General features: G+C 40.1%; 3 protein-coding genes across 4 annotated transcripts in view; 1 reads left to right on the forward strand and 2 right to left on the reverse strand.

The window, feature by feature from the left end:
• Nucleotides 1–453: 453 nt before the first annotated feature.
• FKBP7 (FKBP prolyl isomerase 7) lies at nucleotides 454–10,273 on the reverse strand. 2 transcript variants are annotated; one of them, XM_040227715.1, is made up of 4 exons: nucleotides 9,939–10,273; nucleotides 8,736–8,887; nucleotides 4,174–4,307; nucleotides 454–3,115 (listed from the first exon to the last, which is right to left on the reverse strand). In XM_040227715.1, the coding sequence occupies exons 1-4, from the start codon at nucleotides 10,145–10,147 to the stop codon at nucleotides 2,954–2,956; spliced, it is 657 nt and encodes a 218-aa protein (XP_040083649.1). In that variant the 5' UTR covers nucleotides 10,148–10,273; the 3' UTR covers nucleotides 454–2,953. The 2 variants fall into 2 exon arrangements, with proteins under 2 accessions (XP_040083649.1, XP_040083650.1); XM_040227716.1 differs by having other exon boundaries at nucleotides 2,782–3,115; nucleotides 4,174–4,304; nucleotides 9,939–10,258.
• Nucleotides 10,274–13,610: 3,337 nt separating this feature from the next.
• PLEKHA3 (pleckstrin homology domain containing A3) overlaps nucleotides 13,611–25,508 on the forward strand; it is a 26,377-nt gene continuing 14,479 nt past the window's right edge. The window contains exons 1-2 of the mRNA XM_040227717.1: nucleotides 13,611–14,016; nucleotides 19,401–19,517. Of these exons, the coding sequence (XP_040083651.1) occupies nucleotides 13,977–14,016; nucleotides 19,401–19,517 (157 nt within the window). The 5' untranslated portion in view covers nucleotides 13,611–13,976. The remainder of the gene's footprint in view (nucleotides 14,017–19,400; nucleotides 19,518–25,508) is intronic.
• LOC120853970 (40S ribosomal protein S26-like) lies at nucleotides 20,142–20,662 on the reverse strand. Its single transcript, XM_040227718.1, has one exon. The coding sequence runs from the start codon at nucleotides 20,637–20,639 to the stop codon at nucleotides 20,277–20,279; it is 363 nt and encodes a 120-aa protein (XP_040083652.1). The 5' UTR covers nucleotides 20,640–20,662; the 3' UTR covers nucleotides 20,142–20,276.

Below are 25,508 nucleotides of genomic sequence, written 5' to 3' on the forward strand. Positions count from 1 at the left end.
ACACAAACCTAAATAATTGGCTCAGCTGGTAAAGCATCCGCCTGCAGTGCGGGAGCTGCTAAGCTGCTAAGTCACTTCAGTTGTGTCCGACTCTGTGTGACCCCATAGATGGCAGCCCACCAGGCTCCCCTGTCCCTGGGATTCTCCAGGCAAGAACACTGGAGTGGGTTGCCATTTCCTTCTCCAGTGCATGAAAGTGAAAAGTGAAAGTGAAGTCACTCAGTCATGCCCGACTCTTAGCGACCCCATGGACTGCAGCCCACCAGGCTCCTCCGTCCATGGGATTTTCCAGGCAAGAGGATTGGAGTGGGGTGCCATTGGAGACATGGGTTCAATGGGTTGGGAAGATCCCCTGGAGAAGGGAAAGGTTACCCACTCCAGTATTCTGGCCTGGAGAATTTCATGGACTGTATAGTCCATGGGGTCGCAAAGAGTCAGACACAACTGAGTGACTTGCACTTGCACTTACTTGCATTATTAAAATAATTACAGAAGTAGTGTTAAAATTTCAGAACTCAAAGTATATAGTACAGCAGTCACTACCAGGCATATGCCAATGAAGGTGTTAGGCAATTGTGTAAATATGAAATATTTACTTTTTTATGTATGTAGAAGGGTTAAAATTTTTTTATTTGTTTAAATGTGAATAGTTTTCAAGTAAATTTCCATATTCATATGACATCATCTATGATTTTTTAAAACATAAGTTTAAAAGTACTTGGTATGAAAACAGTGGGATAGAAAGATTAGAATTAGAAACAGTATCATAGAATAATTTCCTGTATAGCTTTCATGACATTTTTGTTTTGCAGAGTATATAATTCAGATGCAAATATGAGTATACTGATCAAAAAAGGCTCTAGTGACTATTTTATATGGATATAGACATGGGGACAGTTTCTAAACCAAAATATATGGTGTTATCAACTTAAGTTTACTACTGAGCAGGGTTTTCTGAGGAAGGTAAAGGGATGAAAGTTGAAGACTGAGTTAAGTGAGGAGGAGGTATAAGACTGGGTTATGGGAATGAAGAAATATTGGGAGACAGGAAAAGATCGTAGATGTTTTTATTTTATGAAGTGTCTAGCTTTGTGCTACACATATGTGATATTCACTAACCTAGTGGGATTTGTGTTGCCCTTATGCTTTATTTTTTTTTAAGATTTTTTTTTGATGTGGAATATTTTTAAAGTCTGTATTGAATTTGTTACAATATTGTTTCTGTTTTATGTTTTGTTTTTTTGACCAAGAAGCATGTGGTATTATAGGTCCCTGACCAAGGATCAAACCCCCACACTCTCCATTGGAAGGCAAAATTCTAACCACTGAATGGCCAGGAAAGTCCCCTTATACTTTTAAATTGTAGGGTTTCTAGCAGTATATATAAAGAGGTTAAAAGATAATCAATAAACAATCGTTTGGAAAGAGTATAAGTTTCATAGAATGGAAAAAACTGTTTTAAACGTACTTGTTTTGAATAGAACTATTTACTACCTAAGCACACTTTTCTATGGGCTTCCCTGGTGTCTCAGATGGTAAAGAGTCTGCCTGCAATGCGGGACACCTGGGTTTGATCCTCAGGTCACGAAGATCCCCTGGAGAAGGGAATGGCAACCCCCACTCCAGTATTCTTGCCTGGAGAATCCCATGGACAGAGGAGCCTGGTGGGCTGCAGTCCATGGGGTTGCAAAGAGTCGGACACGACTAACACACATACACACACGATTTTCTAATACACAGTAGGCAAGTCGTACCTGATCCAGTAAATATGTGTCCTTTCTTGGGTACCAGCATGATCTTCTACAGCATCTCTTACCTCTTATTCTCAACATGTTGGACCGCAATGATTTGACAACGACACAAAATTGCCATGGCACTTTATATCCTCATTTGATATCCTCTTGTGTAAAATAAGTTCTACATATCTATCGAAAATTTGATGGCATACTAGTTTGTACTGTTCGCTCATGGTTAGTAATAAGAACATTGTGAAATGAAATGACATAGGATAGAAATACCCAGAGAAAGGGAGACTTGAGAAACGCCATAGTATCAATTTAAAACTATCAAGACAAAAAGTTAGGGATGGTAAATATAAAGGCCTAAGAGAAGGAAGAGGTGTAGCCCATTCATAATGATGTCTGAGGGAGTGCACAGGTCAGAGCAGCACAGACTTTATGACTCACGCTCTAAGACAGAGGCACAAAGCCCTTGGTCTGATCAAGTCTCTTTCAAACATTAGCCACTGGAACAAATACCCAAGGCCAGAAGCTTGCACCATAAAGTACAGACACTGTGTTGAGGCTCTCTGTGGGACATATTATTACAATTAATACTTTTCTGCATGCATACTAAAGGAAGATTCCTCAGTCATATGATTTTATTTTTGGCTGTGCCATGTGAAATGTGAACCCATTTCCCCTGTAGTAGAAGCTCGGAGTTTTAACCACTGGTCTATCAGGGAAGTCTGTTAGATTTTTATATCTTGCTGTCTGTAATGCTATGAAATGTATAAAACAAGTGAAATGTTAATTCTTGGGCTCCTATTAAATATGTTTAAAATATGGGGTACTTTAAATATTTAAAAAATTGGGTATTTACGTATCTATACATGTTGTTAAGGTTAGAGTTGGCAAGAACTTGTAAATTATGACATAGGTGACTTCCTATAACTTGAAGGAGAAAAAATTGCCTAATAGGATGCAGAGGTAGATTTCACGGTATTGCAGTTCATTTTAACAGAATAATGCAATAGGAGACACAATCATGCCTATTTGAAAGTTAAATTTTGCAAAAAAAAAAGCCTCACATTTATTATTCCAATATTACATGTATTGAAGGATCAAAATATGTTCATGAGGGAAAAATAGAAAATACAACGCAGAGAAAAGTGAACTTTGTATTATATATAAAGTACAGTAAATAGCTAAGAAAATTTAGAAATAAAAATATGCTATAGTTCATCATGTTGATAGACATTGTATTCCTTAGAAGAAATGAAGCCATCCCCATCATGGTCGTTCTTCTTAAAAAAATCCTCTAAAACTGCAGTCTGATATGACTTGTCACGTGGTTTCTCGTCTTTTTCAAATTCCTTTTTCAGGTAATGACTTATCTAGAGGGCCAAAATAATATTTCTTTAATAAAAAAGACACCACAATAAATTTCCAGAAACTCTGAGAAAACTTTCAAGAAACGTATCTCAGACTACTTATTATATGTGATACAAAAATTTTAAAGGCTATTTGAGGTTTTATTTTTTTCAACCTTTGAGGCAATTTTCTGAAGAGAAACAGATCTTCAAATTAGCTTCCCCTGAGGTTGTAGATGGTTAACGGTACATACTCAGAGATTAACGTCTGAATGCTAATGGCGACCTGTTCAACTGTACTTGCCTGGAGAATCCCACAGAGGAGCCTGGTGGGCTATAGTCCATGGGGTCAAAGTCAAACATGACTGAGCAACTGAGCATGCATGCACACACATGCCATATAATAGGTCCTTGTTTACTTTATAGATAGCAGTGTGTATCTGTTAATCCCAAGTTTCCAATTTATCCTTTCCCTCTTCCTTTCCCCTTTGGTAACCACAGTTTGTTTTCTATGTCTGTGAGGCTGTTTCTATTTTGTATCATTCTTTTAGACTCGATATGTAAGTGATATCATATGATATTTGTCTTTCAGTTCATTTAGCATGATAATCTGTATGTCCACTTATGTTGCTGCAAATGGTATTATTTCATTCTTTTTTATGGCTGAGTAATATTCCATTGTATGTATGTATGTATGTACACCACATCTTTATCCCTGTCAGTGGACATTTAGGGTGCTTCTGTGTCTTGGACGTTGTAAATATGCAATGAACAGGGGTGCCTGTTAGCTTTTCAAATTATAGTTTTGTCTCTATTTTTAGAGTCATGTTGTCTGTAGAGATTAGTTTGGTATTTTAATGACCCTCTTACAGGGAGAAAGGAAATTAAACAGGTTGACTCCATTTCAACTTTTATATTAAACAAGCACATTTTCTTCTTAGAATTTAATATTTTTGTAATTAGCTCTATAAAAGCAAACTAATTAGCCCATGCTAGATAGAAGTAAACATAATAGCTTTAACACAGATGTATTTAAACATAATAAAAGTTTAGATTGTATATATGAAATCTGTTTGAATTACCTCAGTTTTAGAAAGTTGCCTGTCATTGTCCATGTCTATCTGTTTAAATGTTTCAACGCTTCGTGGTCCTTTGGTCACAGCATAAAGTTCAATCTCAAAAATCAATGTTGCATCAGGTGGAATCTTGCCTTCTGCTAAAGGTATGAATTTTAACAGTTTAACTTACATGAAGATAATGGTCAAATATTTATTCACAAATTGCCATGATAGCATTATGATTGTATTATTTCATATTTATAAGAATTGCTTTCTAAATATTTCTTAGGAACACTTTTCTCATATGTTTTCAAAACAAGTAAGTTCTAAAGACTTAGGGGACCATTATTTCCTGATTACATTTAAATATAAATCATGTAATTTTTAATAATATACTCCAGCATTATACAAGAAAGAGCTAGTGCAGAGAAGAAATTCACAGCCAGAAATATTTCAAAGATCAGTATCTTTTAGAAAATGATTTTGTCCAGTTACTTGGAAGTATGAATAAAATATATGTATTAATATACTTGTCAGATTTGTCATACAGACAAAAAATACTGCAATAACAGAACAAACCAGTAACAATTTCATGAAGAAATTTCTAATCACAAAAAAACTCTTTTAAGTATTAAGTTAAATAGTTCCCTTTAATAAAGTTAGCCAATTAAGTGATGTCACAGATGATTTTAGCAAGCTATGGCCTCTTCAGATGGCCATTCATAAAAATGACCTGCAGTGGGTGGCTTTTGTCACCACTCAAATATATAGTTACTCAAAAATTTGTTGAATGAATGGTGTCTATCACTTATTTTAAAAAAGTGGCTAAGTTTGTTCTTCGATGGAAACTAATTTTTTTATGAAAAAGTGGAGGGTTCTTGCTAAAATATTTATATAATTCAAAGGAAAAAGCTTGAAAGTTACAGCCAAAGGAAGTAGATCAGTCATCTCCAAACCAGGACACACAAAAATCTACCTATATATCACATAACTAATGTGACCATCCCAACCAACATACATTTATCTAACTTTAGAGTAAAAGATTGAGTCAGTGATAATTTTATAAGATCCATCCCCATTCTGTCTCATTAAAATCTCTTTATGACAGAAGAATAACTTTTCCTGACAATAATAAAAACAAATTCAAAATTCTTAAGGAAAACTATTACAAGTTGAAGTTTCCCCCAAATTCAACTATAAACATAGAATAAATTGCCAGCTAGTTTTATCTTACTAAAAAATGAAAGTATAAAGAAGAGAAAAACATGCATTTACTATAGAATTACTTGTATTTAGAAGATCAGAAGACTTAGGAGTTAACGTAAAGAATCTGTACATACCACATGTACTGTTAGTTAAAGCACTAACAAATCACATGCATTTCAAGACATGCAGAGGCACTCTGTGACATTAGGCAAGAATATTGCACAGAAGAAAAGACTTCTTTAAGTACCTAAAATAAAGTTACAGCTTATGTTAGGTCTTAATAACAACTTATTTAGAAAAGCTTCTTCAATCAAGATATTGTGTGTTACGCAGTTGCTTATGGTCTACACAGCAGCTTTTAAAATAATTGAATTCAAGCTATTCGTAAGTTATTATAAATAATACAGGTAAACTAGCAGTTGGCTACATTCCAAAGAACACAGTTTTGTTGGGCTTTAGTTTCCTTACATGTAAGACGAGGGTTTTGGTGATATTGTTATACTAGTGAGATTCATTATATTCATATTTATTGAGACACCTCAAACTGAGGTCAAATTTGTACATTTTTGCTACAAGGGTCTAGCTTATTAATAGCTTAGGCTGCCTGGGTAGTCATTCATATCTAAGCATAAATTAGTTTACAATAAAGATAAAAATAGTAATCATTTGCCATGTGGTAACAGGACCTAGTATGAGCACCAGTTGATGAAGAGATGTGGATGCTCTGGTAGCAGGCAGAATGCTCTCTTGTCTACAAGAGCACAAGCGAAACTCTGAAAATGAGATTTAAGGAGGCTGAAAGGCGAACTCTGCCTGTATTACTTTGTCTAGAATTGGGCTCAGTCTATGACACTGTTTTTAGGACAAGATTACATTCAATTTAACTTATTTTCAATTCTCTCTCTCCTAGACTCCTTTACAACTAAAAATAGGATACCTTAATTATGGTTTTGTGGGAGCTATTTTGATGGAACCAAATGAGTGGCAAAAAACTTTGAAAGTGAAGATGTAGTTATCTGGACTGTCTCTTTAGGAGTTTTAAATCTGACTGAGTCTGATTTGTATCACTAACATCCCTCCAGTCCAATTTGGGGGCAGTGATCCTTGCTCCTGCTGGAAAGAATAGGCAAGGGAACCAGCTCTTCTAATGAGTAAAACAACAGCCTTAAAGAGGGCATGCCATTTCAATGAAATATTATATACTAAATATTTCAAGTAGCTGGGGTTAAGAAGGACTCAAAATGAGGTGGTAAAAATTCTTTCTTTAGGGAATTCTCTGGAGGTCCAGTGTTTAAGATCCTGTGTTTCTACTGCAGGGTGCACAGGGTTTGATCCCTCGTCCAGGGCACAACCAAAAAAAAGAAAAGACTTTCTAGTTTTCACACAGTAAAAGGAAGAAAGGACCCAGCTGAGAATGCTAGAGACCAGCTTTCTGCCATACTGCCCATTTTCCCCCCTTTAAAATTTTTTTCTGTTCTGCTCCACTTTTGTGTTTGGTAGTCACTCAGTTGTGTCTGACTCTTTGTGACCCATGGACTGTAGCCCACCAGGCTCCTCTGTCCATGGAATTCTTCAGGCAAGAATACTGGAGTGGGTTGCCATTTCCTTCCCCAGGGGATCTTCCCAACCCAGGCATCGAACCCAGGTCTCCTGCACTGCAGGCAGACTCTTTACCATCTGAGCTACCTGGGAAGCCCCACTTTAGTGATTTTTAAAAATTTAATTTTGGAAAAATTAATAGATGCCTTTGTCTGTCTGGTTTATTTTCAGTTAGCATAATACCCTCTAGGTCCATCCCTGTGGTTGCACATGGCAAGATTTCTTTCCTCTTTATGGCTGAGAAATATTCTACTGTGTGTGTGTGTGGGGGGGGTGTGTGGTGTGTATCTATATCACATCTTTATCCACTCATTTATATTTTTCAGTGAGTGGGCCACTTGTTTATGAAGTTGCCTATTTCTAGGACAGGTCATAATACATGTTTATACATGCTGCAAACATTTTCCTCATTTATCTGCTTAACCTAGGTTCTCACAGCTTACTCAAGGATTTTAAAAATAGCAATATATTGAAAGAAGCTGTTCATTTTTCTATATTTCAAGGCTTCTCCTGAATTTGGATAGTAGTGACCATAGCTTGTTATGTTTCAGATGTTCTTTCTACAATGTTCCAATGCTGTCCTTTTACTTTAAAATCATATGTTCCAGTTTCCTGAGTTTTATGAATTTGACTTTGGTACTCCTTACAAAAAGTATTTTCTATAGACATTTATTGGAGAAGGCGATGGCACCCCACTCTAGTACTCTTGCCTGGAAAATCCCATGGATGAGGGAGCCTGGTGGGCTGCAGTCCATGGGGTCTCGAACAGTCGGACACGACTGAGCGACTTCACTTTCACTTTTCACTTTCATGCACTGGAGAAGGAAATGGCAACCCACTCCAGTGTTCTTCCCTGGAGAATCCCAGGGACGGGGGAGCCTGGTGGGTTGCCGTCTCTGGGGTCGCACAGAGTCGGACACGACTGAAGTGACTTAGCAGCATAGATATTTGTATAATAATAAAATAACTTATGCTTAAATGACTAAGGTAGAGTTTATAAAATATACACTGTAATTATGAATATTGCCACTGTGTGGAATAAAGAACTCTGGCCAGAGACTTGTATTGCAACAATGGCTTAATTTCTTGATATGTAAAAAGAACTGGGCTGGACTAGATTCCATTCAGCTTAAAGTTTGTTGGACCCTATATTCTATAATTATTTTCTCTATGATTTTTCATTTTTTTAGTAATTCAAAAATTTTTAATTGTGGGAAAATACAATTAAAATAAAATTTATCATTGTAACCATTTTAAGTATAGAGTTAGTTCAGTGGTGCTAAGTATATCCACATTGCAACCAGCCTCTAGAACTATTTCATCTTGCAGAACTGAAACTCTACACCTACTAAATAACAACTGCCTATATTCCACCCTCTCTCCCCTGGCTCTGGCAACCCCGCTGGTCTTCCTGGCTCTATGAATTTGACTATTCTAGGTACTTTACGTAAGTGGTATCATACAGTATTGGTTTTTGTGTTTGGCTTATTTCACTTAGCATAATGTATTCAAGGTTCATCCATGTTGTAGCATACATCAGAATTTCTTTCCTTTTTGAGGCTGAATAACATTCCACTGAATGTATATACCATATTTTGTTTATCCATTCTTATGTCAATAGACATTTGGGTTATTTTCAGTTTTTGGCTATTTTGAATAATGCTGCTGTGACCATAGTTGTAACAATGAGTTACTCATAGTAACTTTGAGAGTCTGCTTTCAGTTTTTTTGACTGTATACCCAGAAGTCTATGATTTATTTTTACCATATTTTTCCCTTACCATAGCCTTCCTTTCCATATGCAAATGAAGGAGGTATAATCAATTTTCGCTTCTCTCCAGGACACATATCCATCATCCCAATGTCTAGGCCTTTTATGACTTGTCCAACACCAAGAACAAACCATTTGGGGTGGCCTTCATTTTGTGTCCGGCTGTAATTAAAGACAGCACCTAGGTAAGTTGATTTCAAGGAAAATAAAATTAAACTTTAAAATACACCTGAGTATTTAGTTCCTATGTAAAATTGAAAACCTCTCTAACCATGTCTTTTCCTATATTAAGACTCATTCTGAATCCCACAGTGGGGTGTTTGGCTCAAACTTCCCTCATAATAACCAGACAGAGGTTTGATTTGCCCAAAGCTAGTCATTATGAGTCATCTCATTTTCTTTTTTCTTGTCATCTTTACAAAAACGACTCAACAGTTAACTTTTTAATGGGTCTCCTGCCCCTAACAGCATAGTTTGTCCAAATGATTTATTTAACCATTCTGTGTTTATTCTAAAAAAAATGGATGGTCTAGGTTTAGCCTCAAAAAGTCATTCGAATCACAGTTAAAATTTGTATCTGTTCTTCTTATTAAATTTCTCTATTTTCTTCTAAATGGAAAGAATTAACTTTCCCCAATCGTATTTTTATAGGGTAGTAGTACAGAAGGAGAAAAGACATTCTATCTCTGAGTAATAAAACATCAATTAAATCAGAGTAAGTAGTGGTGGGATGAGGGGGCAGGGCACAAAGACACAGGGTCTGAAAATCACCAGAGAAAAGTCATTGGAGTGGCTTCTAGTAGTGGAAAGCAGCCTCCAGTCAGTAAATATTGTGCTTCTGAAGGCCAGATAAACTATTCTACATAAGCCTCCGTAAGGAGACTCCAACCCACAGCAAAGGAAAAGTGTGAACATCCTTACAAACAGTACCTTGACTTACTACTATAGGCAGTAGTGAGGAGAGCGTATAGATGTAGTGTATTTTTAATAATTTCTTGGGCTAACATTTTCAGTAATTTAAAAAATAATACTCCATATTATAGGGAAATACTGTGTCAAATCCTATTTTCCTCCTAGAAAATTCAGAAAGGCTGAACTCTTACTGTTCAAAAATCAACCTCAAACAACCCAATAAATTAGGCTTCTGGTTGGTGGAGGGAGGTTAGATTTAGTGCATCAACTGGACTCGGGAGCTGTTCTCATCAGATCCTACCTGCAGTAGAATTTCGAGCCGTCTTTAGCCAAGAAGCCGTCGTAATGGGCATTTAGCAGGTCTCCCTTTTTGCTTGTCTTAGAACAATTTTCTGGACGATGCAAAACTTCTATTTTCACTTCCTCTGTGCTCTCCTCTGCCTTTTGTCCCTGAGCAGTAAAAATGCCCCACACGTAAAAGAAAACGGTTAATCTAAATAAGACATGCATGATTCCTGGATTCACCCCCCAAGATGATCACTGCGTTCCCTCAAGCGTGTCAGTTGCAAGGGGGTGGCAGCAGCTGTAGCCCATTTCCGACGCGTGGCAGGCGAGCATTGTCCTACGTCACAGAGGGCCAGCGGCGGGGTGAAGCGTAGCACCGCCCCTTTCCCCTGCGGCGAGCCCAACCCTTGGAATTTGTGTTAATTGGCTGCTGGCTGCACCCCTGCTTTCATGGACTGTTCTCAGTCCCTAAGGCAACACTACTTTTGCACCGCATCTCCTTTCCAAGTCCTCATATTTACAGCCAGTTTCCTCAGGGTTCGATAGTAAAGTTCTCTTTTTTTTTGAAACTGGCGAAAGACGAAACAAAAAGACTACGGTGCGAGGCTGTAATCAGGGATACACGATCGGGCGTGAAAGGCCCTCAGATTCCTAGAGAACTGGTGCGCATCGGGAGAGGCACTCTTGTTTCTGGGGTTTCCTTGAAGCGCCTTCTTAAGGTCAGAGTCATACATTAAGAGGTTTCAGGCTAAGCCACACACTAGTAAACAGGTGTCACTGCTCTCCCTGGTTAAAAGCCTTTCTGCAGAGCCGACTAGCGATTTGGGACCGGCTACAGGTTTGCATTTTCCTTCCTTTCCCACTTGGGGTCGCTCTTGATTTGAGGGCTGTGAAAGTGCTGCACTCAATATGCCAGCAAATTTGGAAAACTCAGCAGGGGCCACAGGACTGGAAAAGGTCAGTTTTCATTCCAATCCCAAAGAAAGGCAATGCTAAAGAACTTTCAAATTACCGCACAATTGCACTTATCTCACACGCTAGCAAAGTAATGGTGAAAATTCCCCAAGCCAGGCTTCAACAGTACATGCACGGTGAACTTCCAGATGTTCAAGCTGGATTTAGAAAAGGCAGAGGAACCAGAGAACAAATAGCAAACATCTGTTGGATCTTCAGAAAAGCGAGAAAGTTCCAGAAAAAACATCTGCTTTATTGACTACGGCAAAGCCTTTGACTGTGTGGATCACAACAAACTGGAAAATTCTGAAAGAGACGGGAATACCAGACCACCTAACCTGTCTCTTGAGAAATCTGTATGCAGGTCAGAAAGCAACAGTTAGAACTGGACATGAAACAACAGATGGTTCCAAATCGGTAAAGGAGTATGTCAAGGCTGTATATTGTCACCCTGCTTATTTAACTTCTATGCGGAGTACATCATGAGAAATGCTGGGCTGGATGAAGCACAAGCTGGAATCAAGGTTGCTGGGAGAAATATCAATAACCTCGGATATGCAGATGACACCACCCTTATGGCAGAAAGCAAAGAACTAAAGAGCCTCTTGATGAAAGTGAAAGAGGAGAGTGAAAAAATTGGCTTAAAACTTAATATTCATAAAACTAAGATCATGGCATCTGGTCCCATCACTTCATGGCAAATCAACAGGGAAACAATGGAAACAGTGACAGACTTTATTTTCTTGGGCTCCAAAATCACTGTAGATGGTGACTGCAGCCAGGAAATTAAAAGACGCTTGCTCCTTGGAAGAAAAGTTATGACCAACCTAGACAGCATATTAAAAAGCAGAGATATTACTTTGCCAACAAGGATCGGTCTAGTCAAAGCTTTGGTTTTTCCAGTAGTCATGTATAGATGTGAGAATTGGACTATAAAGAAAGCTGAGCGCTGAAGAATTGATGCTTTTGAACTGTCATGTTGGAGAAGACTCTTGAGAGTCCCTTGGACTGCAAGGAGATCCAACCAGTCAATCCTAAAGGAAATCAGTCCTGAATATTCATTGGAAGGACTGATGCTGAAACTGAAACTCCAATCCTTTGGTCACCTGATGCGAAGAACTGACTCATTTGAAAAGACCCTGATGCTGGGAATGATTGAAGGTTGGAGGAGAAGGGGACGACAGAGGATGAGATGGTTGGAAGGCATCGCCGACTCAATGGACATGAGTTTGAGTAAGCTCTGGGAGATGGGATGGACAGGGAAGCCTGGCTTACTGCAGTCCATGGGGTCGCGTAGAGTCAGACACAACTGAGCGACTGAATTGAACTGAGGTGCGGATAAATTTCAGGCTGTTGCTTTTCTTACCAACTCTTTGAGATGTCATTATCCACATTCCACAGATGAGAAAACAAGGTAATTTGAGTCTTGGGCATTCTATTTTAATCTCACACAGTTAGTATACAGCAGGGATATGACCAAGTCTGACACAAAAGTCCTATGTGAGTCCTATATGAGTCTTATATGCTCACCTTCGACATTTTAGTACAAAAACTTAATATACACAGTAAATTTTACTATCTCATCACCGCGGTCTTAAACCCACTACTTGTATACTGTCATATCCATCTGGCCATCTAACCATCAATTCACTGTATTTCCGGGCGAATACTCTTACCCAAACTAGGACTTCAGCGAAAGCCTGGTTCTCCAATGAGAGATATTACCTACCTCGGTGATGCTAAGAAAAGCAGCAGCAGTGAGCTTGCTTTAAGCTTTACTTAAAGTGTGTAAAATTCCATACATCTGAAAATTGTCAGTTATACGTAGGGATAGGGCGCCCCAGGTGGCTCATTGGTAAAGATCTTGCCTGTCAAGCAGATGTGGGTTCGATCCCTGGGTCGCGAAGATACCCTGGAGAAGGAATGGCAACCCACTCCAGTATTTTTTGCCTGGGAAATCCTGTGGACAGAAGAGCTTGGCGGGCTATAATCCACAGGTCGCAAAGAGTTGACACAACTTAAAAACAGCAGCAGCAGCATACATAAGGATGGTCATTTCCAAATAGGATTTTAAAAATCCTAAAAGCGAGGGCAGACTTTCATTTTTAAAATAAACTCCAAAGCTTGCTCCCATGTTTTATGTTCTAAATGAAGTAGTGGCTAAGATTTATTGCGTGGTGACAATTCCTTGGGGCCCCTCGCTGTTCCCTGCCGGAGGACTCTCAGAGGCACACCGCCTTCCTAGGAGATAATTTCTCAGAACCCCCGAATGTGAAGAAGATGCGAGGTTAACATAAATAGGAAGTCTTTTATTTTTTGAAAAGCAACCACCAGAGGGACCGGAGGCTCAATTACAGGAAAACCCGAGAGGCCTAAATCAGCGTCTGAGAGACGAATGCGCTGGGGCCTAGTCCTCGGGTTGGCCCGGGGGCTGTGCGCACAGTGGAGTCTGCGTGCGCTAGTCCTGGGCCCCGAGGCTTAGGCCCCAGGATACCGGGGAGCGCTCGGCCCAGGACTCGGCGTCCGGGATGCGAGTGGGATCCCGTAAGACGCCAGCCGAGGGTCTGTAGGAGAATGAGGAGGAGTCAGGGCTCTGGGCCACCCTTTTCGCGTAGCCTCTGGCTCGGCGGAGGGCCCGTAGGCCGCGCCCGCTCCTCCAGCCCCGCCGCCGGGGAGGGGTTTCCCGGGACGCGCCGGCCCCTTTCATCCAGGAAGTGAAAGCGACGTCGGGGTCAATGAAAATAAACGGGGAACCCGGGGTGGAAGGAAGGCGGGCTAGAAGGAGGGAGCGCTCGGCAGCGGAAACGCGAACGGAAGGCCGGCCGGGGTCGCGATTTTGCCGCCGCCTCCTCGGGGGCTAGCCCGGGGATGTCTGAGGCCACGTCTCGCGGCCCCCGAGCTCCACGCAGCGGCCGCCGTCCGGGCCTTTGAGGGCCGCCACGTCCCTGCGGCGCGCGCGGCCTGAGGGCGGCTTGGTGCCGGCTGGGGGCGCCGGGGGCGGGGCCCGGGCGGGCGGGGAGGGCTTGCCCAGGCTCTGCGTTTCCCCCATCACTTCGGCCGGCGCTGGGCCAGGAGGATGCTCGGCGCAGGGCTGTGAAGCATGGAGGGGGTTCTGTACAAGTGGACCAACTATCTCACGGGTATGATGGGGTCGGGTGCCCCGGGGCGTGGCGGGGGGCTCCGGCGGGCAGGCTGAGAAGACGGGTCAGGGACTCCTCGTTCCTTTGCCTGCCAGGGGGACCCCCACAGCGAAATCGGCTGTTTGGTTTCCGGGCTTAATCCCTGTCTCTGTCCCTTGTAAGTACCCATCTGGCGTCTTGAGGGGATAGTTCGAGACTGCGCACCATCCTCCTGCCGGTGGGAAGTGCACCTGACCACTTCTTTTCCTGTGTAATAATACTTCTCTTTCCTCCTCTAGCTTCCGGAACCATTCTTACTCTACATATGTTGATGCAATCTCTGTCTTTACTCGCACTTAATTCAGTATTCTGTTAATAACTGAGTTGTTGGGACATAGGACTGAAGTGAACCGTTTAAGATCAAGTTTTCGTTTTAAGAAATCTTTTCACTATATCTTTTAATTTTGTTTAGCAACACGGTTTATTTTAAAAGTTCTCTGGTTGAAGTCGTTCGAGCATAACAAGCAAGATTTTGGAAGCTGTTGCAAGATAATATTCTCTTAGAGGTTGATTGTCAATGATTTATGCTTGTGCTTTGGAATTCAGTTAAGTGTATGAGAAATTGTGGGAGAAAGTACAGGAAAGAAGAAGGTGGAGCCGGCAAGTCAGTTTCATTCGTGAAGTGGATTGAGTGTCTCTGCAGCAATGAGAGACCAGCAGGGAAGGGCCCTTTTCCATGACACTAACAGTCTGGCTTATTAAGAGAGACTTAAATCTAAGTTGTAGTCCCATCCCTGCCATCAACTAATGGTAAGAACAGATCATTTTTTCTCTCAAGATCTGAGACTGAGAGTGCCAGGGTGATCAACTAGTTTATCCTGAAGGTGTTTTCCAACTCCAGAATTCTATGATCTCACTAAATTAGAGGAAAAGGAATGGATTTAAAATATGGTTAAATGGCAAACAGGTATCTTGGTTTAGTGTAATAGGCCAATCTTGATTTGCTGCCTGCTTGTTCACTCAGCCAAGATTAATTGTATGGTACGTTCATCTTGTGTACATCTAAACTTGTGCAAAATCTGCACATAAACACTTTTTAAGACATAAGCACTGAGCTACAATTGTCTCTTTTTTTATTAATTGGACTGCTAAAAACAGATTTATAGCAGCAAATGCTTTGTATGATACATAGATGTTTTGTTGCATTAAAATGTCAAAGACTTTATTTCTATAACATGTTTTAAGAAAAAACATTAGAAAAATGATGCAAGTTTTTTTTTTTAATTACGAATTTTTATATGGGCAGTTGTGAGAACAGTTATACTGTTGAATTTAACTTTGAGACACTAGCTACTGTGTTTTGAGATGCAAATGATCATCTCATTGCAAATATGCATAAGCACAGTGCCTTGGGAGTTCATGTGAGGAACCTCTTCTGTGTAGCCCAGAGCAATGGGTGATTACTAAGATAAGTCATAATTTATTCCGGGAGCGAAGTGTAGTCTTAGTGACCCTCCAGCTAGTTGAGCTTTTAACTTTATGTGCTTAAAGTTTTTATCTTTATAGAGCATTTTAAGTTCGCTGCTAGTATGGTACACAGGAGCTTGATAAAATGAAATCTTTTATTTGGAAGAACTCTTTTTAATATTTAAATTTGGCTCAGCGACATGCTTATTATTAGTTTTAGTTCATCTTAGGTCAGAAGAATGAGTGACTGTTCATACTGTGATCTTTAAGGAACCTTCCAGTTCCATGACAGTGTTCTTTAAGAATCCTTTGTAGAGAATAAGAATTTCAGTAACATTTGATAGTTTGAGATTAAAAAACATGTGTTTTGAAAAGGTAGTAAAAAAGGGAATACCTATGAATCTTTTTTACAGATACAGTCCTCATATATATGTGTGAATCAGTTAAGAGATGATTTTGTTAATTATGTCTTCAAAGAGATATGTAGAGAGGGTCATTAGCAGTCTTAGTTAGATTAATATATTTATAGTCACCTCTCAAGTTGGTACAAATTCTAAATGAATCATTCTGCTCAATATTTATTTGGAAGAGATACTGAGTCACAATAACGCAAGCTTACAAAATCACAATTTGTCCCATAAAGACACTGGACCTAGGGTAGAGGAGTGCATTTTCACCGTATGCTGCTTATAATTTGTCAAGCTGAATTAATGTTTGGAAAGAAACCATTTTCATCATTTCTATGCATGCCCAATACAGTATATTCTCATGGATATACTGCATATCTAGTACTCATGTGTGGTGAGCTCAGTCACTCAATTGTGTCTGACTCTTCAACTCCATGGACTGTTCCAGGCCCCTCTGTTCATGGAATTTTCCAGGCAGGAATACTAGAGTAGGTAGCCATTTCCTCCTCCAGGGGATCGTCCCAACCCAGGGATTGAACCCACCTCTCCTGCATTACAGGCGGGTTCTTTACCACTGAGCCACCTGGGAAGCCCCATACTCTCATGGGTAGCAGGCAATATCTTAATTTTCTAGTATTTAATCATTCATTCACTCAATCACTTTTTTTTTAGCACCTGGTATGTGCCAGGCACGTTTCCTAGGTTCTGGGAATGCAGTGATGAACAAGATAAAGTTCATGTACCAATTTGCTAGGCCTCATTAAGGAATATAGTGTTTCATAAACAGAATTTTCCAAGCATCTGAAACTTGGTTTTGGATATCCATCCCTCTGAACGATATTACCACATTCTCTACTGTGAAATTTAATCTTTTTATGATAACTCAGCATTGTTATTTCAAAAGTGTAACCAGTAAAGCCTTTCGGGGAGGTAAATCCTGGGTCTATATCAGGGTTTAAGAATGAATCCCCTATCTCTCTCTGTCTTGGTATTATTTGACCCATAAAAACTGAACTGATTAATCATATAGCAGGCAGTGTCTAAAGTGACCAGGCTGAATGGTGATTTAATAGTCACAGAAAGAACAAGGGCAGTGGCACGCCTCCAGCATGGTCACCGTGTTATTAATCAGTGAACTATTGTAAATCAGTGCATGCTTGATAAGATTTCAGGGAACACTTGAGTCTGATTCGAAAGAGTGGAAGTTAAGCTTCAAGGAAAGCTCTCATCCTCATCCCACCATTGCATTGGAGCCAAATCTATGATAGTTGTGTATTGTAGCACTGAATAAACACTAATTAAATGAATTATTTTCAGTGTCTAGCATTTCTGCCTGTGCTGTGTAATGGCAGGGCAAAGAGAGAGGAGGGATGGGAATCCATGCTCTCACCACAGGGTATGCAACTTCTCTGTAAGAGACTGGAATTCTTTCAGCACTCACTGTGTGCAAGGGGGTCGGTGTTGTTATTATGGCTGTTGTTCAGTTGCTAAGTTGTGTCTAACTCTTTGCAACCCCTGGACTGCAGCACGCCTGGGTCCCCTCTCCTTCACTATCTCCTGGAGTTTGCTCAAACTCAAGTCCATTGAGTCAGTGATGCTCTCTAACCATTTATTTCATCCTCTGTCTCCATCCCCTTCTCCTGCCCTCAGTCTTTCCCAGCGTCAGAGTCTTTTCCAGTGAGTCAGCTCTTCACATCAGTTGGCTGAAGTATTGGAGTTTCAGCTTCACACTCAGTCCTTCCAGTGAATATTCAGGGTTGATTTCCTTTAGGATTGGTTTGATCTCTTTGCAGTCCAAGGGACTCTAAAGAGTCTTCTCCAACACCACAATTTGAAAGCATCAGTTCTCTGATGCTCAGCCTTCTTTTTGGTCCAACTCTCACATCTATACATGACTACTGGAAAAACTGTAGCTTTGACTATATGTACCTTTGTCGGCAAAGTGATATCTCTGCTTTTTAATATACTATTGGAGTTTGTCATAGCTTTCCTTCCAAGGAGCAAGTGTCTTTTAAATTTCATGGCTGAAGTCACCTTCTGCAGTGATTTTGGAGCCCAAGAAAATAAAGTCTGTCACTGCTTCTACTTTTTCCCCATCTATTTGCCATGAAGTGATGGGACCGGATGCCATGATCTTAGTTTCTTTGAATGTTGAGTTTTAAGCCAGCTATTTCACTCTCCTCTTTCATCTTTATGAAGAGACTTTAGTTCCTCTTCACTTTCTGCCATTAAGGTGGTGTCATCTGCATATCTGAGGTTATTGCTCTTTCTCCCAGCAATCTTGATTCCAGCCTGTGATTCATCCAGCCTGGCATTTCATGTGATGTACTCTGCATATAAGTTAAATAAGCAGAGTGACAATATACAGCCTTCTTATACTCCTTTCCCAGTTTTGAACTAGTCTATTGTTCCATGTCCAATTCTATCTGTTGCTTCTTGATCTGCATACAAGTTTCTCAGGAGACAGGTAAGGTGGTGGTTTGGTATTCACATCTCTTTAAGATTTTCCACAGTTTGTTGTGATTCACACAGTCAAAGGCTTTTGTGTAGTCAATGAAACAGATGTTTTTCTGGAATTCTCTTGCTTTCTCTATGATCCATTGAATGTTGGCAGTTTGATCTCAGGCAATTTCCTCTGCCTTTTCTAAACCCAGCTTGTACATCTGGAAGTTCTTGTCTCATGTTCTGCTGAAGCCTAGCTTGAAAGATTTTGAGCATTACCTTTCTAGCAAGTGAAATGAGTGCAGTTGTACCATAGTTTGAAGTTGTTTGGAGTTTGCTTAGGCAAAGTGTTTTATAGTAGAGAGGAAGATCACATTGCAGAATTAGACAGCTGGATGGCACCTGAGAGGTCTTCTTGTTCAATCCACTTGTTTTGGAGACTGGAAATTTTTGATATTTATTAGATGAAAAGATTTTTCCCAGGTTATTCAACTAAAGGCCTTCCCAGGTGGCTCAAGAATCTGCTTGCCAAGGCAAGAGATGTGGGCTCAATCCCTGGCTTGGGAAGATCCCCTGGAAAGAAAATGGCACCCTCTCCAGAGGAGCCTGGCAGGCTGCTGTCCATGGGGTTGCAGAAGAGTTGGACACGATTTAACAACTAAAGAATAGCAGCAACTCAACTGAAAAATGAAAGGAGAACTGGAACTAGCATCCCTATCTTCTGTTGCTTTTTCCATCACATCATAACTCTCGTTCCGTTAGAAAAAACGAGCAGTTTGTGTTGCACTCTGTATGTAGAGCAATTATTAAAGATGGGTCTGATGGGTTGTTGATGAGAAGACTGTGAGGCACAATAAAGGTGTCGTTCCCCATATTTATGCTGATCTAGAGGTTTCTCCAGAAATCTGTCCCAACAAAATGGAGATTGATGCAAAAGTATTTTGGGCAGATCTTGGCAGTTAAAAATTTCACTGTTAGAATGTTATTTTAGAATCAAGAAATGACATGGATAGTAAATTTTGCAATCCTAGTTTTCAGTGTGATGAATGTAACTTTTTATTAGTCTTTTGTTGTTTATGATCTTTGTAGGTTGGCAGCCTCGTTGGTTTGTTTTAGATAATGGAATCCTGTCCTACTATGATTCTCAAGATGACGTTTGCAAAGGGAGCAAAGGAAGTATAAAGATGGCAGTTTGTGAAATTAAAGGTAAGTGAAATATATTGAATTAGATGAATCTGAAGTTAGGTAAGTGATAGTTTCTTCAGCATACTGCAAAAAGAGGAGAAAACCAGGTAGGTATTTTCTAGTGCCATTTATCTCCATAGCATTCAGAAATGGTACTTAGTGTTGTTAAGCATGAGTTTTTTATGTTTTTCCCTCTATAAAAATACTTAAGACTTGAAATTCAAAGTACAAGTGTTAGTCTTCCAATCTGGACTTGAATAACAGTTTCTTGTGGATGCCACTTGAAGTGTCCATGCTAAGTCTACAAGTGTTTTTTTTTTTTTTTTTCTCATTTTCATTGAAAGGTATTGTAAAGATTGGAAGCTCATCTCAAAGAAGATGAGGCCAGCGAAGTAGATTTGTGAAGTATGAACTCAGAGTTGTAAACTCTGGTTTTTTGCTAAACTGCAAATAAGCTCTTCTGGGTTATAGAGGTGTTTTCCTTTTCTTCTTTTATGATCTTGAGAGTTTCCAGGAGTACTATCAGGAATATTGTAGGAAGTCCCTTTATTGGAATTTGTCTGATGTTTCCCCCATGATTAGACTGGGCTTCTGGGTTTTAGGGAGGAAGATCACAGAGGTAAAGTGCCATTCTCATCACATCGTGTCAGGAGTACTTGCTATCAACATGATAGCCCACTTTTTTCCCCCAAAGTATAATTTCTATTTTAATTTTTTTGGAGAGGATGGTTTTTCTTCAGTGTATAAGGACTTGGCTCCTAACATGGGCTTTGGTGGAGGTCATGGGGCAGCTTTTGCAGGTCTAAACTGGGATCGGGGTGTTTTGTCCATCTGGGCTTCATGAGAATGATTCCTGTGCCTGTGACTGGCACAACTCATGCAGTAATGTAGTCTCGATATAAGTACAGCTGGGGAAGCACATAGGCATAGAACACTTGCTTCTGAAATGTCCTTGATGGCTGTGGCCTCTACTGTGTTTTCAGTGGTGAACTTTTGAATGGCCTTAATGGTGTCATTGGGCACACATTGGGCACAGTTGGTGCAGTGAACAGGCTGCACGTGGCTATAGCCCTTTGGGGCACATCTGTTTTTCCTTCTTTTCTTGGTCATCTTGGGAGTTAGGACCTGAGAGAGCTGACACATTGTTCTTGACGTTAACCTTGACCACTTGGTTGAAGCAGTGTCTATCAGATTTCTCTACTGTAAAGTTACCCTCCCCAATTTTTTTTTTTTCCCATACTGTGCTTTTTCAAAAGGGGAGAAATAAAGCAGTTTAAGTCCTGCTGTAATTTTCATAAAGGAAGGTTTTGTGGACCATTGATTCATTTGTGTGCGTAGTTGGGGTATGTGGGATGCAAGAAGGTAGGAGAGAGCAGAGAAAATGATAATGAAAAGTATTGAATTCTTCAAAGAGAATTGAAGGAAAAGATAAAGCACTAGAGGAAGCAGTGTTAAACCATACAGGGGTTCCTGGCTACGTAAGATATAGGAACACTTCACCCTGGTGGGACTGTTAAATGCGTAGTCCCTGAACTATATAAGGTCTAATTTTGTTTATTTTTATAAATCACACAAGAAAAGCATATTCAAAGCATGAATTTTTATTTTAAAAATGATGGCTTTATTTAATCTTATTACTCAGATTTAATTCCAAATGAGATACTCACTCTTGTGAGAAATCAAATTGCATTCAAAGTTCAAAGATTTGACAACCTTGAGGATATTTAAAGACTGTTAGTGGCAGAATTCTAAGGCAACTTTAGAACTTTTTCAAGCCATGGCAGCATTTTTATTGTCCTTGTTTGTTTAAAGAGTAAGATACAGAAGTGGGCATAAATCTTCAATATTCAGCCTTATGAATGCCAAAGTACTGAATACAATTGTGTAATTACCATCAAATCAAGAATTAGAATATTGTCAGCATTCCAGATGCTGGGATAATAATCATGTTCCCTGAGCCACTAATCTCTCTAAAAGGTTACCATTAATCTGACTTTTATCACCATAGATAAAGTATTGTCTGATCTTGAGCATTTTATAAATGGAATATATCAGTATTTTTTTGTGTGTCTGGCTTTTTTAACTAAACATTATGTTTGTGAAAGCCATCTAAATTGTTCTGTGTAACAGTCACCATTCTTATTGATGTGTAATATTTTTATTGTGTGATTGTCCCACAATTTGGCTCTCCTTTCTAGTATTGATGGGTGTTTGTTTTTTCAGTTTAGGGACTGTAATAAGTAAAGCTGCCATAAGCATTCTCCTGTATTTGTTTTGTTGAACATATATATGTGTTTCTGTTCAGTATATATCTAGAACTGGAGTGGAGATGCTGAGGGAGGCATTGAATATTCATACATTCAACATTAATGGATAGTAAAGAAAATGTCCTTTTTTTTGGCTTCTCCATGAGTCATGTGGGATCTTGGTTCCCAGACCAGGGACTGAACCTGTGTCCTCTGCATTGGGAATGTGGAGTCTTAACCCCTGGACTGCCAGGAGGTCCTAGAAAATATTATTCTTGACCTTTGTTAAAATAGTAAGGTACAAGGAAGCAGACTAGAGATGTAGAGAGCAAGCTAGTAGTTACCAGTGGGGAGCAGGGAGGGAGAAGAAGTAAAATAGGGGTAAGGGATTAAGAGGTACAAACTACTGTGTATGAAATAAATAAGCTACAAGGATATATTGTACAGCCAGGGAATGTAGCCAATATTTTATAATAACTATAAGGGAAGTAGAGGAACTGAAAAGCCTCTTGATGAGGGTAAAAGAGGAATGAAAAAGCTGGCTTAAAACTCACTGTTCAAAAAACTAAGATCATGGCATCCAGACCCACCACTTCATGGCAAACAGACGGGGAAAAGTGGAAGCAGTGACAGATTTTATTTTCTTGGGCTCCAAAATCACTGTGGACAATGACTGCAGCCATGAAATTAAAAGATGCTTGCTCCTTGGAAGAATACCTATCACAAACCTAAACAATGTATTAAAAAGCAGAAATATCACTTTCCTGACAAAGGTCCATATAGTAAAAACTGTGATTTCTCCAGTAGTCATGTACCGATGTGAGAGTTGGACCATAAAGAATGCTGAACTCCAAATAATTGATGCTTTTGAATTGTGAATTGTGCTGAAGAAGACTCTTGAGAGTCCCTTGGACAGCAAGGGGATCAAATCAATCAGTCCTAAAGGAAATCAACCTTGAATATTCATTGGAAGAATTGATGCTTGCTGAAGCTCCAGTACTTTGGCCACTTGATGGGAAGAGCCAACTGATTGGAAAAGACCCTGATGCTGAGAAAGATTGAGGGCAGGAAAAGGGGGTGACAGAGGATGAGATGGTTGGATGGCATCACTGACTCAATGGACATGAGTTTGAGGAAACTTGGGAGATACTGAAGGACAGGGAAGACTGGTGTGCTGCATTCCATGGGGTTGCAAAGAGTCGGACATGACTTAGTGACCAACAACAAAATATCCAAGAATGGTCTTTATAAGTAGAATAATAGGATGACAAAACTTTTGTGGCGCTTATTTGCCATTGTACACTGAGCATCTGGTCAGTATTTTCAGTAACTTATCATCTAAGTTAGGGCTTCTGCCAAACTTCCTGGGCTCCTTATCATTTGACTCCACCCAGCTTGTTTATTCATGAACATATCATTTTGTAATCCAACACAAGGCTCTATTTAGGCCTATCCTGATATCTTCAGTACATATTGTGTTCAGTTTGTTATCTTGGCCTTATCCTGTGCTATTTTTCTCTTAACCAAGTTCTGCTGTCATCAGATCCTTCTTAAACTTTCACTTTCTGCTTCTTCTTACCTTTTGTTATAATCACACATGATGTCTCTGTACCAAAGAGTTCAACATTTCAGTGCTTTATTTTTAGCTTATTAGTCGGAGAAGGCAATGGCACCCCACTCCAGTACTCTTGCCTGGAAAATCCCATGGACAGAGGAGCCTGGTAGGCTGCAGTCCATGGGGTCGCTAAGAGTCGGACACGACTGAGCAACTTCATTTTCACTTTTCACTTTCATGCATTGGAGAAGGAAATGGCAACCCATTCCAGTGTTCTTGCCTGGAGAATCCCAGGGACGGCGGAGCCTGGTGGGCTGCCGTCTATGGGGTCACACAGAGTCGGACACGACTGAAGCGACTTAGCAGCAGCAGCAGCAGCAGCAGCAGTTTGTTGCCTGGATAAAATTATTTCCTCTGTTAAAGCAAAGACACCTTTTTTTCCCTCTTCTATCTTCCCCTCTACAAGTACTACTCTGAGCAGAGTAAATATTTGTTGATTAATGACAATATAACAGAAATTAATCTTACAGCAAAGATTGAGGATTGGCTCAGTAAAATTCTTGGTTAGCTTTCTTTTGTCTGAGATCCAGGGTGTGGGTAGTGTAGGAGAGGAGGAAGAGGGTGGAGAGGAAGAGGAAATCTTCAAAATGCTCATGTTTTCCTGGTTATTATGAGATGCTCATTGCTTGAGGACTATTGTTCTGATGGAAGGTTACTTTACTTACCATTTATTGCACTTTTATGCCAAGCAAAGCTCAACATTCAGAAAACTAAGATCATGGCATCTGGTCCCATCACTTCATGGCAAATAGATGGGGAAACAGTGGAAACAGTGCCAGACTTTATTTTTTGGTGCTCCAAAATCACTGCAGATGGTAATTGCAGTCATGAAATTAAAACACGCTTACTCCTTGGAAGGAAAGTTATGACCAACCTAGGTAGCATATTAAAAAGCAGAGATATTACTTTGCCAACAAAGGTCCATCTAGTCAAGGCTACGGTTTTTCCATTGGTCATATATGGATGTGAGAGTTGGACCGTGAAGAAAGCTGAGCACCGAAGAATTGATGCTTTTAAACTGTGGTGTTGGAGAAGACTCTTGAGAGTCCCTTGGACTGCAAGGAGGTCCAACCAGTCCATCCTAAAGGAGACTAGTCCTGGGTGTTCTTTGGGAGGACTGATGCTGAAGCTGAAACTCCAGTACTTTGGCCACCTCATGCGAAGAGTTGACTCATTGGAAAAGACCCTGATGCTGGGAGGGATTGGGGGCAGGAGGAGAAGGGGATGACAGAGGATGAGATGAGTTTGAGTGAACTCCAGGAGTTGGTGATGGACAGGGAGGCCTGGCGTGCTGCGATTAATGGGGTTGCAAAGAGGCGGACGCGACTGAGCGACTGAACTGAGCTGAACTGAACTGAAGATTAAAAGGGTGCGGCTCTTTGTACCACAGCCTTCGTCTGTCACTCGATGTGGCCCACATTGGGACAGTGAACTCCTATGAGGCAGCCCTCCTCATGGAGGCCAACCTGAAGGTGCTAAACGGTGAAGGCTGTTTGATGACAACACTCCCAGCAGCTGGGACAAGTCCTTTCTGGAAGACATTTTGCAGAGAAGGGAAAAGATATTGTACACGGAGAGGGCCAAGAAGGGAATCTGGAAAAATCTAGAAATTATGTGTGTCAACCCATTCTCTTTTGTCACTAATCATGAAGCCATAGGGCCATTCACTGCCACATTACTTGGGAAAACAGTATAAGGCCCCAAGGAAAGAACTTCCTGGGCCTCTCTCTCCAAGATATAGCTTAATTGAATAATCAAATATCACACATAAAGCTCTGATTTTAGAAAGCACTCAATAAACATTAGGTAGGATAGGGGCTTGAATGGTAGTCCCCCTAAAAAGACATGCTTATATCCTAGGTGTGGATGTGACCTTATCTCCAAAGAGGGCCATATAGATGTAATTAAGTTAGAGATCTTGAGATGTGATAATCCTGGGTAATGGGGTGGGCCTAAATTAATGGCAAGTGTCCATATAACATGGGGCTTCCCAGGAGGCTCAATGGTAAAGAATACGCCTGCCAATGCAAGAACACACAGGAGACACAGGTTTTTGTTTTTGTTTTTCCTACATACCTATAAAAATTTTTTTCTTTTCTGTTTTATTTTTTTTTCACTTTACAATATTGTATTGGTTTTGCCATACATTGA

This window comes from Oryx dammah, unplaced genomic scaffold (assembly GCF_014754425.2).
Source record: "Oryx dammah isolate SB20612 unplaced genomic scaffold, SCBI_Odam_1.1 HiC_scaffold_27, whole genome shotgun sequence".
In the NCBI taxonomy this organism is placed as follows: domain Eukaryota; kingdom Metazoa; phylum Chordata; class Mammalia; order Artiodactyla; family Bovidae; genus Oryx; species Oryx dammah.

Excerpts from the sequence above, each read along its gene's own strand:
- LOC120853970 (XM_040227718.1), bottom strand. The coding sequence starts at position 20,639 with ATGTGTCAGCTCTCTCAGGTCCTAACTCCCAAGATGACCAAGAAAAGA.
- FKBP7 (XM_040227715.1), bottom strand. The coding sequence starts at position 10,147 with ATGCATGTCTTATTTAGATTAACCGTTTTCTTTTACGTGTGGGGCATT. Across the intron at positions 8,888-9,938 it reads GGCTCGAAATTCTACTGCAG|CCGGACACAAAATGAAGGCC; the intron begins GTAGGATCTGAT and ends CTTTAATTACAG. Across the intron at positions 4,308-8,735 it reads ATATGGAAAGGAAGGCTATG|CAGAAGGCAAGATTCCACCT; the intron begins GTAAGGGAAAAA and ends TCATACCTTTAG.